The following is a 12,533-nucleotide window of genomic DNA, read 5'->3' on the forward strand; positions in this document are numbered from 1 at the left end:
GGAAAAACATGATGTCACTGGGAGACTGTTACTTAGAAAATGCTTTATGACCATTATAGATTCAACTATGTTTAATACTACCAAATTGTGCACCTCTTAGGAGGGTTTTAGGGTAAGAGAATTAAAGTGGACGAGGTGCTGGGGGTTTGAGTTCTCTTTTTTCTTCTTGTTTTCAGAGGGTACTAGTAAGCATGTTTAAGTTTGGCATTTCCAGAAGCTCACAGCTGGGTGGGCTTGCTTGCTGATGCTGTGTTTGTAGTGTTCACAGTATCACAGTATCACTAAGGTTGGAAGAGACCTCAAAGATAGAATAGAATAGAATAGAATAGAATAGAATAGAATAGAATAGAATAGAATAGAATAGAATAGACCAGACCAGGTTGGAAGAGACCTTCAAGATCATCACATCCAACCTATCATCCAACACCACCCAACCAACTAACCCATGGCACCAAGCACCCTGTCAAGTCTCCTCCTGAACACCTTCAGTGATGATGACTCCACCACCTCCCTGGGCAGCCCTTTCCAATGGGCAATCACACTCTCTGTGAAGAACTTCTTCCTAACATCCAACCTAAACCTCCCCTGGTGCAGCCTGAGACTGTGTCCTCTTGTTCTGGTGCTGGCTGCCTGGGAGAAGAGACCAACCTCTGCCTGTCTACAACCTCCCTTCAGGTAGTTTTAGAGAGCAATGAGGTCTCCCCTGAGCCTCCTCTTCTCCAGGCTAAGCAACTCCAGCTCCCCCAGCCTCTCCTCACAGGGCTGTATTCCAAACCCCTCACCAACTTTGCTGCCCTTCTCTGGACACCTTCCAGCATCTCAACATCTTTCCTAAACTAAAATCAGCCCAAACCACTGCAGAATAATTTTTTCTGATGGAGTTTTACTTCTCTATTCCAGCAAGTCAACCTCCTTCCTAACCTGAGGGGCCCAGATCATGTTCATACTGCTGTTGCTTAAACACTGCATTTCTGACAGGTGAGGTAAAACATGAGACAGCTCTGTAACTGCAGATAAAGAGAAAAGGAGGGCAGATTCTTCTGCTGGAGCTTGAAATCTCCAGAATCCATAAGGTTAGGCCAAAGAAGTACTTGACTGCTCAGATCTGTGTTCTCTTACCTTTTAGGTAAGACAGGCAGGAGGAGTACCAGATTCTACCTCCTTGCAGGACACACAGCAGTTACCACATTCCCTTGCCTGGCGGTAGGGGCTGTCTCCGGTTCAGCCTCTCAGCACTGATGCATTGTCAGGTGAGCACTAAAAGCTAAGCAGGGAGCAGGGTTTCCTCGGTGTTGCCTCGGCTGCCTTTCAAGGCTTTCCTGCTCCTGCCACCCTGTGGCACTTGCTATGCATCGTCCTCATTTGTTGTGTTTTCCACTGTCTTCCATTGTGTTCCACTTATCTGTGTGCTGGTGGGACAACTTAGCGTGGCTGCTGCCTGAATGCATTGTGTTGGTTATACAGCAAAGAGATCGAGGTGATTTTCAGGGCCAAGGTAAGTACCTGGCCCATTTTCCACATCTCTTGTGAGCCACTTTCTCGGTGCTGTCACTGTTGCTCATGGAGATCATAGTGTCATCATAGTATCATAGTATCATTCAGGGTTGGAAGGGACCACAAGGATCATCTAGTTCCAACCCCCCTGCCATGGCCAGGGACACCCCACACTACATCAGCCTGGCCACAGCCTCATCCAGCCTGGCCTTAAACACCTCCAGGGACAGGGCCTCAACCACCTCCCTGCACAACCCATTCCAGGGCTTCACCACTCTCATGGGGAAGAACTTCCTCCTCACCTCCAGCCTCAATCTCCCCACCTCCAGCTTCATTCCATTCCCCCTAGTCCTATCACTGCCTGAGATCCTGAGCAGTCCCTCCCCAGCCTTCCTGTAGCCCCCTGCAGATCCTGGAAGGCCACAATGAGGTCACCTGGGAGCCTTCTCTTCTCCAGACTCAACAGCCCCAACTCCTTCAGTCTGTCCTCACAGGAGAGGTGCTCCAGCCCTCTGCTCATCCTCCTGGCCCTTCTCTGGACACCTTCCAGCACCAACAGATCCCTCTTGCAATAGGGGCTCCAGAACTGGAGGCAGTACTCCAGGTGGGGTCTCAGCAGAGCTGAGCAGAGGGGGAGGATCACCTCCCTTGCCCTGCTGGCCACACTTCTCCTGATGCAGCCCAGGATCTGATTGGCTTTCTGGGCTGCAAGTGCACACTGAGAGCTCCTGGTGAGCTTCTTGTCCACCAGCACCCCCAAGGCTCTCTCCTCAGGGCTGCTTTCCAGCCAGTCCCTGCCCAGCCTGCATTTGTGCCTGGGATTGCCTCCACCCAGCTGCAGGACCCTGCCCTTGGTCTTGTTGAACTTCATGTATCCAGATCACATCTACACTGGTAACTTGGGGTTCTGTTTCCTGCAAATATGAAGTGGATAAATGCTGACCTGCTTGGATATTTTTTGCAGTGAGCTCCCTAAAGCTGGAATGCAAAGTTAGCTCAAGGGTTTCTGTCTGATCCTGCAACCACATGCTGTCACTGCTAATGAATGAGGACCGAGGAAGAGGCACAATGAAAACAGCCTGCAGTGATCACATCTCTCCAGCTCATGTTACAGGACGTGGCTTTGATGCTGGTGAAAGGTGAAGGAATGATCAATGCAAGTACAGTGCAGTGAAAGAAATCACTGCAGTACCCTGCACTGGTGGTGAAGGATGTAGTTGAGCCAGTAATAACAGGAGTAGTGCTGTAAGACTGCCTGAGGCAAGGGTAACACTGAACTTCACCAGCTTTTTAAACTGTTTTTACTCATTTTGGTCACCACAAGCTGTTGACTTGAACTCTGCTGGAGTCAGAAGGCTGCTTCTGTGTGCATGGCCTGCAGGAACAGTGCTGCAGCAGATGGCTCAGGGTGTTGTGGTTGGTCTGCCAGGTCACACTTAGAGTCCTCTGGCTAACTGTCTGTACCCTTCTCTTGCCAGGTGCAGACTGGGTGTCAATCAAGATGACCTCTCTTGCACCATAGAACTGAAGTGGGCGCCAGTGGTGATATGCACATGTGACATTGTCTGCCAGGCACAGTCTGTCTTCTGCCTCTGGGACAGCCTCGTTTACACCATAGTACTGGCAAGAAGCTCCAGGGAAAAGTGCCCATCATGGCAGAAGGGGCAGTCAGAGCTCCTTTCTTCAAGCTTGGTAAGTTGCTTTACTTTGGTGCTTTATCCCTTGCTGCTGCTCTCAGATTTTGCTATCCCTGTGAATGAAAGGAAAGGAATGAAATGCTTAGGAACATCTTAGAAATGTCTGGGTTTAGGAACAGTCAGCTTTGGCTGCCTTGCTTTGTTCTCCTCTGGGATTCTGGATAAGCCTGGATAAGCAGACTACATGGGAGGAGGCAGGTGAAGCCATAGAATCATAGAATGTTAATGGTTGGAAGGGACCTCCAGAGATCATGGAGTCCACCCCCCCTGCAAAGCAGGACCAGTTAGGGCAGGTTGCACAGGAATGCACCCAGGTGGGTTGTGAAGATCTCCAGAGAAGGAGACTCCACAGCCTCTCTGGGCAGCCTGCTCCAGTGCTCTGTCACCCTCACAGTAATAATGTTGAGATGGAATTTCCTGTGGTTATGTACATTGCCTCTTGTCCTCTCCCTTGGGATCACTGAAAGGAGACTGGCTCCATCCTCCTGACAGCCACCCTTCAGGTGTTTGTAGACATTGCAAAGGTTCCCTCCCAGCCTTCTCTTCTCCACACTAAACAGCCCCAGGTCTCTCAGTCTTTCCTTGTCAGAGAGATGCTCCAGTCCCTTAATCATCCTTGTAGCCCTACAGTGAACTCTCTCCAGTAGTTCCCTGTCCCTCTTAAACTGGGGAGCACTGAACTGTACACAGTATTCCAGATGTGGTTTAACTAGGGCTGAGTAGAGGGGGAGTAGAACCTCCCTTGATCTACTGGACACACTCTTCTTTATGCATACAAGTATACTATGGCTGTCTTGGCCACCAGGGCACACTGCTGCTGCATGAATAACTTATCATCAACCAGGACTCAAAGATCCATCTCTGGAAGCTACTCTCCAACAGGTCAAACCCTAACCTGTAGTGGTAGATAGTGGTTTTCCTCCCCAGATGCAGGACTCTACACTGATCCTTGTTGAGCTTCCTCAGGTTCCCTTTCACTCAGCTCTCCAGTCTATCCAGGTCTGACTGCATGGCAGCACAGGCTTCTGCTGGGTCAGCCACTCCTCATGGCTCTGTATCATCAGCAGTTTGCTAAGGTTATACTCTGCCTCTTCATCTAGGTCATTGATGAATGTGTTGAACAAGACTGGACCCAGCACAGACCCTGGAGTACACCACTAGCTCCAGGTCTCCACAACTGGACTCTGCTCCACTGAACACAACACTTAGAGCTCTGTTGCTTCGTCAGTTCCTGATCCATCCCACCATGCCTCTTCGAAGCCACACCTCCTGAGCTTTCCCACAAAGATGTTACGGGAGACAGTGTCAGAAGCTTTACTACAGTCAAGGAAGACAACATCCACTGCTCTCCATGCATCTACCTATTCAGTCACACCATCTCAGAAGGATATCAGATTAGTCAGACATGACTACCCCTTGGTAATCCATGCTGGCTGCTCCTGACAACCTCCTTTCCCTCCATGTGCTTAGAGCTGACCTCCAGGGATAGAGGTGAGCCTGACTGCTCTGTAGTTTCCTTAATGCACATTCTCACACTTTTTGAAGACTGGAGAGACCTTGGCTTTCCTCCAGTCCTCAGGCAGCTCTCCCAGTCCTCACTGACCAGGGGAGAGTCCTCCCTATTCCAGCCTTTCTCTCTTTCATCCAGAGTCTGGGACTCCCGGGGAATGGTCTTACCAGTAAAGACTGAAGCAAAGAAGGCATTCAGTCACTGAGCCTTTTCTGCATCCTCAGTCACCAGGGCTCCCTTCCCTTTCAGCAGGGGGCCTACATTTTACCTGGTCTTCCTTTTGCTACTAATGTATTTGAAGAAGCCCTTTCTGGGTGTTGTGGGTCTCTGGAGGATGCATATCCCAGACTGCAGGCTATTTGGGAGCCCTCTCTACCAAGTCACTCAGAAGAACAGTTTTCAATGGGGCCCTGAGCAGCAGCAAGCCTTGGAACAAATCAAGCAGGAAATTGTCCATGCAGTAGCCCTTGGGCCAGTTCAGACAGGACCAGAGGTTACAAATGTGCTCTACACTGCAGCCAGGAGGAATGGTCCCACAGGCAGCCTTTGGCAGGAAACATCCAGGGAGACATGAGGGTGACCCCCAGGATTCTGGAGTGGAAGCTAGGAAGGAGCTGAGGCCAACTGCACCCCAACCTGAAAAGAGATCCTGGCAGCATATGAAGGAGTCTGAGCTGCCTCAGAGGTGACTGGTACTGAAATACAGCATCACAGTCTCACAGTAGCACTAAGGTTGGAAGAGACCTCAAAGATCATCAAGTCCAACCTGTCACCACAGACCTCATGACTAGACCATGGCACCAAGTGCCACATCCAATCTCCTCTTGAACACCTCCAGGGATGGGGACTCCACCACCTCCCTGGGCAGCACATCCCAATGACAACTCTCAGCTCCTGCTGGCAGCCCAAGTGCCAGTGCTGGGCTGGATGGTCAAGGGAAGAGTCTCCTCTACCCATCGTGTAGCTGATGCCACAGGGAGCAAGTGGATCACACTGGTAACACCATGGGCTCAGACAGGGAGCTTATCCACCTGGGAATCCTAGCAGCCATCACAAACTGGGCAGAAGGCAGAGACTTGGTGATGTCACCAGAGGAAATGGAGAGGACACATGCTGAGGAGGCTCCCCCACACAACCAGCTGCCAGGCAATGAAAAGCAATGTGCCCTGCTCACTGGCTGTGGGGAAGCACTGAATGTGGAGAGCCACTGTGTGGGGTCCCAGATGGGCTGCAGAAGCTGCTGAGGGGGAAGGTGCATTGAGTCAGTTTGCAGAAGTGAGAACCATCCAACTGCCTTTGGATACTGCTGAGTGAGAGAAATGGCCAATGCTCTCTGCACAGACTCCTGGAGGGTGGCAAATGCTCTGTGCAGGTGGCTACAGCAGTGGAAGGAAACCAACTGGCAGCACAGAGTTAAACCCAGCTGGGCAGCTGAACTGGGAGAAGATATTGCTGCTTGGGAGAAGAACTTGGTGGTCAAAGTACATCATGGGGACACCCATGTACCCAAACCTGAGCCCCTGGAGAACATCAACCCCCAGGCAGATCAAGCTGCTAAGATTAGAGTGGCTCAGCAGAACCTGGACTGGCAATGTAAGGGTGAAGTGTCCCTAGCTCAGAGGGCCCACAGTACCTCAGGCCATCAGGGGAGGGATGTGACCTACAGATGGGCTGGAGAGCAAGGGGTGGACTTAACCATGGGCACTACTGCACAGCTTATCCATGGATGTGAAACATGCTGGGGTCCAACAGGCCAAGTGGTAAAGCCTCTGTGGCGTGGGGGTGGGAGCTGAGATACAAATATGGGGAAGCCTGGCAGAGGGATTACATCACACTGCCACAAACCTGCCCAGGTAAATGCTGTGTGCTCACAATGGTAGAAGCAGCCACTGAATGGCTGGGAACATACTCAGTGCCCTATGCCACTGCTCAGAGCACCACCCTGGGCCTTGAAAAACAAGTCCTGTGGGGACATGGCAGCCCAGAAAGAACTGAGTCAGATAATAGGACTCCTGTGCAAACCAGCTGATAGACACTTGGGCCAAGGAGCATGGCACTGAGCAGGGGTATCACATCCCCTGTCATGCACCAGCTGCTGGGGAGGTCAAACCTTGCAACAGTCTACTAAAAACCATCCTGAAAGCAATGGGAGGGACCTTTGAAACTGGGATTCACATCTAGCACAAGCCACTTGGACACCAGAGGATCTGTTAATCAAGCTGGCCCTGCCCCATCCCAACTGTGACATGCTCTAGAATGTGATAGAGCTCCCATGGTACACATGAAGAATACTGTAGAGAAGCAGCTCTGCATTAATCCTGCTTCAGGTAAAGGCAAGCCTACCCATGGGACTGCTTTTGCCCAGGGACCTGGGTGCACCTGCTGGGTAAGGAGGAAGGATGGAGAAGTTTGTTGTGTGCCACAAGGTGATTTCACTTTGGGTGAGAATACAGAGTGTGTTTTCTATGCTGTATGATGGTAACTGCTGATGAGCATGACTTGGATGGTGTAGAATAGGGAGTGGATAATGTATTGGTTGAAGCTAACTGGACCCAGTAGGGGGGACAAGAGGCTGCCCCCCTCCCACCCCTCTCAGTGGCACCGAGCACCAGAGCAGGTGGGATTGTATATCCTAACCTAAGCTGAGTGCCATGCTCACTGCATGACAGGACAAGGGTTTGCTCAGCTTGGGACTTGTGATATATTCTATAGTTAGGAAAGTTTCCTCTTGTGGTTTCTTTGGTTTTTCTCTTTTCCTGTGTGTGTTTCTTTCTTCCCCAGCTTCCAGGCTGGGGTTTGGCCTCTTGGTTTCCTGCTTCCACTTTGCTGGGCTCAGGCAGGTTGTGTCTGGGAGTCTGTCTGATGGGCAGTTTTGCTTGCTTTCTTTTTTTCCCCTCCCCTGTTTTCCTTTGTGTAATCTGATATCCCTGCAATGAAGTAGTAAATTGTCCTTATCTCAGCTAACTACTCTGCCTTCCCGGTGGTTTTCCACATCCCTACTCCTCCACCCTAACCACCATCAGTGAAGGAGGAGGGGGTGGGGGTGGGGGGTGAGAGCAGGCTGTGCTAACCCTGCACAGCTTGCTTCACCAGACTGCATTCTAAGAGGGCCTTAGCCTTCCTTGCTGCATCTCTATATACCCTGACTATATTCCTATCATTCTCCCAAGTAACCAGTCCCTCTCCCCACATACTGTGAATATCTAGAGAGATTAAGTCAGAACACCTGTCTTATTTTTTAACCTGCAGGTTGAAACTGAAAATGCTGTGGGAATTGGAACATCACCCACAATAGAAACTGTCTCCATTTACCCCACCCTTCCTAGGAAAGATGTTGAGCTGCTGGAAGGTGTCCAGAGAAGGGCAACAAAGCTGGGGAGGGGTCTGGAGCACAGCCCTGTGAGGAGAGGCTGAGGGAGCTGGGGTTGCTTAGCCTGGAGAAGAGGAGGCTCAGGGGAGACCTTGCTCTCTGCAACTCCCTGAAGGGAGGTTGTAGCCAGGTGGGGGTTGGGCAACCAGCACTAAAACAAGAGGACACAGTCTCAAGCTGTGCCAGGGGAGATTCAGGCTGGATGTTAGGAAGAAGCTCTTCCCAGCAAGAGAGATTGGCCATTGGAATGGGCTGCCCTGGAAGGTGGTGGAGTCACCATCACTGGAGGTGTTTAAGAGGAGGCACTTGGTGCCATGGTTTAGTTGATCAGATGGTGTTGGGTGATAGGTTGGACTTGATGATCTCAAATGTATTTTCCAACCTGGTTAATTCTATTCTAGTCTAGTCTGGTCTAGTCTAGTCTAGTCTAGTCACTGTCAATTAAGCAAGCCCAAAAGACTTCTCTGTGTCCTTGTCCAGCTTCTGCCACTGTAAAGAACTGAAGACAGGCTAGCTGGGCCAGATAGAAGGTCATGAGTTCAAGCCTGCAGTGGGCAGTAGTGTCCTCCCTACTCTAGTCATGAGGTCTGTGGTGACAGGTTGGACTTGATGATCTTTGAGGTCTCTTCCAACCTTAGTGATACTGATAATCCTACTACTGATACTGATAGCCTAGATGGACAGGCAGACACCCAGCTAGATAAATAATGAATGACTTGAAGCTGAAGCAGGGTCAGCATATAGTCCTCCCATTACTACTAGTTGGTCTTCACAACATAAAGACATAATACCAGGCAAGGCCCTCTTGCCTCTGCTGCTTTCTCATAGCTCCTTTATGTCACTGTGGAGAAAGACACGTTGAATTACTCCCATTTACTCTGTTCATGCTTTCTCCTGGTTCTCCCAACCACAAGTTTTCCCTAACACCTGAAAGCAACCTGTTGTTAGGTGGTCATTGCAGCCAACTCAGCAAGAATGAATGCTGCTGCCCTTCTGCATGCCCACAGGACAGGAGTTAAATCTGCATTTCTCCTTTGGTTATTTTGCTGAGACTCTTTGTTACACAGAGTATGTGCCCAGGCATACAGCACAGCACAGGCCTCAGACTCTCTGGGGGTTATGGAAAAGGCCAGCAGGAACATCCAGACTCACAGAGCTGTGGCACTGCATGGAAATTAGATACCTAAATTTATCTGTAGCTCTGGGTTCAGTCAAAACCACCATAAAATAGATGAGTTTGGGTTTGGGGTCCTCACTACAAGATAGGCATTGAGGTCCTGGAGCAGGTGGAGAGAAGGCAAACAAAGCACGTGAAGGGTCTGGAAAACAGGTCTTGTCAGCAGCAGCTGAGGAAACTGGGGTTGTTGTCTGTAGAAAAGGAGGCTGAGGGGAGACCTTCTCACACTCTACAGCTGCCTGAAAAGAGGTTGGAATGAGGTGTGTGTTTGTCTCTTCTCCCTAGTAACAAGTGACAAGATGAGTGGAAATCACCTCCAGTTGTACCAGGGGAAGTTCAGGCTGGATAGTAGAAGAAACTTCTTGACTGAAAGGGTTCTCAAACACTGAAATGCACTCCCCAGGGAAGTGGCTGAATCCCCATTCCTGGAGGTGTTTAAAAGATGTGGTGCTGAGGGACACAGTTTGGCACCAGACTAGGTAGATTTAGATAATGGTTGGACTTGACGATCTTAAAGGTCTTTTCCAACCAAATCAATTCTATGATTCCATGAAAAGGAACAGAGAAAATGTCTAATATTCTTTGCATGTGGGCCGTGACAGTCTAATGTAGTCTGCAGTGATGTGGTAAAGCACAAGGAAAACAACTTTATTCCTTCTAAACTAAAAGGGCTGCAGAAGACCTGTTTGTTGTATACTGCTGGGGAGTAAGGGGAAGCAGAGATTCTAGGACAGCTCTCTGAAGCTGAGAATGAAGAAGGGACAGGGTGTAATTCAGGTGGCAGGCAGCTGCTGGCATTCTTAATGGCCCTTCACAGACGTGTCACACAAACTAATGGTGTAGAGTTAGACTGAGGAAGGTTTGTGCCCTGCAGTAGACTTCAAGGTGGCATCACTTACTGCAACAAAAAAATGTGTAACTCATGTGAACCACACATGGTTTCCTCCTTATCAGGCACTGTTCTGTTTTATAATGCAACAAACACAACTAATACAAAGCTATCCCTGATCTCTTACATCATATTCTTTTCCAGCTCAGTATCACTAAGGTTGGAAGAGACCTCAAAGATCATCCAGTCCAACCTGTCACCACAGACCTCATGACTAGACCATGGCACCAAGTGCCACATCCAATCCCCTCTTGAACACCTCCAGGGATGGGGACTCCACCACCTCCCTGGGCAGCACATTCCAATGGCCAACAACTCTCTCTGGGAAGAACTTTCTCATCACCTCCAGCCTAAACTTCCCCTGGCACAGCTTGAGACTGTGTCCTCTTGTTCTGGTGCTGCTTGCCTGGGAGAAGAGACCAACCCCCACCTGGCTACAACCTCCCTTCAGGTAGCTGTAGAGAGCAATGAGGTCTCCCCTGAGCCTCCTCTTCTCCAGGCTAAGCAACCCCAGCTCCCTCAGCCTCTCCTCACAGGGCTGTGCTCAAGGCCTCTCCCCAGCCTTGTTGCCCTTCTCTGGACACCTTCAAGTCTCTCAATGTCCTTCTTAAACTGAGGGGCCCAGAACTGGACACAGGACTCAAGGTGTGGCCTAACCAATCCTGAGCACAGGGCACAATGACTTCCCTGCTCCTGCTGGCCACACTGTTCCTGATGCAGGCCAGGATGCCATTGGCCCTCCTGGCCACCTGGGCACACTGCTGGCTCATGTTTAGGCAGCTGTCAATCAGCACCCCCAGGTCTCTCTCTGTTTGGCAGCTCTCAGCCACTCTGACCCCAGCCTGTAGCTCTGCATGGGGTTGTTGTGGCCAAAGGGCAGCCCCTGGCACTTGGATTTGTTGAATGCCATCCTGTTAGACTCTGCCCATCTGTCCAGTCGGTCGAGGTCCCTCTGCAGAGCCCTTCTGTCCTCTATCTGACCAACATCTGCTCCCAGCTTGGTGTCATCTGCAGACTTGCTGATGACTGACTCCATCCTCTCATCCAGATCATCAATGAAGATGTTAAAGAGGATGGGGCCCAGCACTGATCCCTCGGGCACAACACTGGTGCCTGGCTGCCAGCTGGCTGTGGCACCATTCACCACCACTCTCTTGGCTCAGCCTCCAGCCAGTTCCTAACCCAGCTCAGAGTGCTGCTGGCCAAGCCAGGGGCTGACAGCTTAGACAGCAGTTTGCTGTGGGGGATGGTGTCAAAGGCCTTGCTGAAGTCCAGGCAGACCACATCCACAGCCTGCCCCACATCCACCAGATGGGTCACCTGATCACCTGTTGGCTGGACCTGAGCCCTTGGCCATCCTTCAGGTGCGCAGTTATTGCCCCCAGGATAATCTGCTCCATCACTTTCCCTGGCACTGAGGTCAGGCTGCCAGGCCTGGAGTTTCCAGGTTCCTCCATCCGACCCTTCTTGTGGATGGGGACCACATTGGCCAGGTTCAGTCACCTGGGACCTCCCTAGTGAGCCAGGACTGGAGGAAAATGATGGAGAGCAGCTTGGCCAGCTCATCTGCCAGCTCTCTCAGCACCCTAGGATGGATCCCATCCAGCCCCATGGACTTGTGAGTGTCCAAATGGCTCAGCAGGTCCCGAACTAATTCCTCATGGATTTCCAGGGTATTACTCTGCTCCCCGACCCCAACGCCCAGCTCCGGAGACCACTCGTCCTGAACTCCTGCCTTGCTGTTAAACATTGAGGCAAAGAAGGTGTTCAGGACCTCAGCCTTTTCCTCCTCTTCTGTCACAGTGTTCCCCTCCAGGTCCAATAAGGAGTGCAGGTGCTTCTTGCCCTTCTTTTTAGCGTTAATGTATTTGTAACAATGCTTTTTATTGTCTTTGACAGAGGTGTTCAGCTTCAGTTCCAGCTGGGCCTTTGCCTCTCTAATTTTATTCCTACATAATCTAACAGCTTCCTTGAACACACCTGGAGAAGCCTTCCCCTCCTTCCAAAGGTGATACAGCCTCTTTTTTTCCCCTTAGATCCTCCAGAGGCTGCTAGCTCATCCAGGTCGCCTTCCCGACCAGCTCATCTTTCGGCACGTGGGAACCGCCAGTTCCTGTGCCTTCAAGAGCTCCTGTTTGAAGTAGGTCCAACCATCCTGAACCCCTTGGTTCTTGAGGGCTGGTACCCAGGAGATTTTACAAATAAGTTTCCTAAACATGCTGACGTTTACCCTCCTGCAGTCCAAGCTGAAGGTTCTGTTGGTGCTCCTCCCTATCTCCCTGCATATTGAACACTTCACTATCTCGTGGTCACTGCACCCTAGGCAGCCTCCCACCATCACATCTCCCACCAGCCCTTCCCTATTGCAGAACAGCAGGTCAAGCAGAGCCTGTCCC

The 12,533-nt window shown here is 50.7% G+C and overlaps 1 protein-coding gene across 1 annotated transcript in view; it reads left to right on the forward strand.

The window, feature by feature from the left end:
• The window catches only part of LOC137455344 (C-type lectin domain family 6 member A-like), a 16,272-nt gene extending 3,991 nt beyond the window's left edge, over nt 1–12,281 (forward strand). The window contains exons 6-7 of the mRNA XM_068166069.1: nt 2,973–3,111; nt 12,174–12,281. Coding sequence (XP_068022170.1) covers nt 2,973–3,111; nt 12,174–12,281 — 247 coding nt within the window. The remainder of the gene's footprint in view (nt 1–2,972; nt 3,112–12,173) is intronic.
• The last annotated feature ends 252 nt before the right edge of the window (nt 12,282–12,533 follow it).

Source organism: Melanerpes formicivorus, unplaced genomic scaffold (assembly GCF_026170545.1).
Source record: "Melanerpes formicivorus ecotype bairdi unplaced genomic scaffold, bMelFor1.0.p_v2 SCAF_96, whole genome shotgun sequence".
Lineage (NCBI taxonomy): Eukaryota > Metazoa > Chordata > Aves > Piciformes > Picidae > Melanerpes > Melanerpes formicivorus.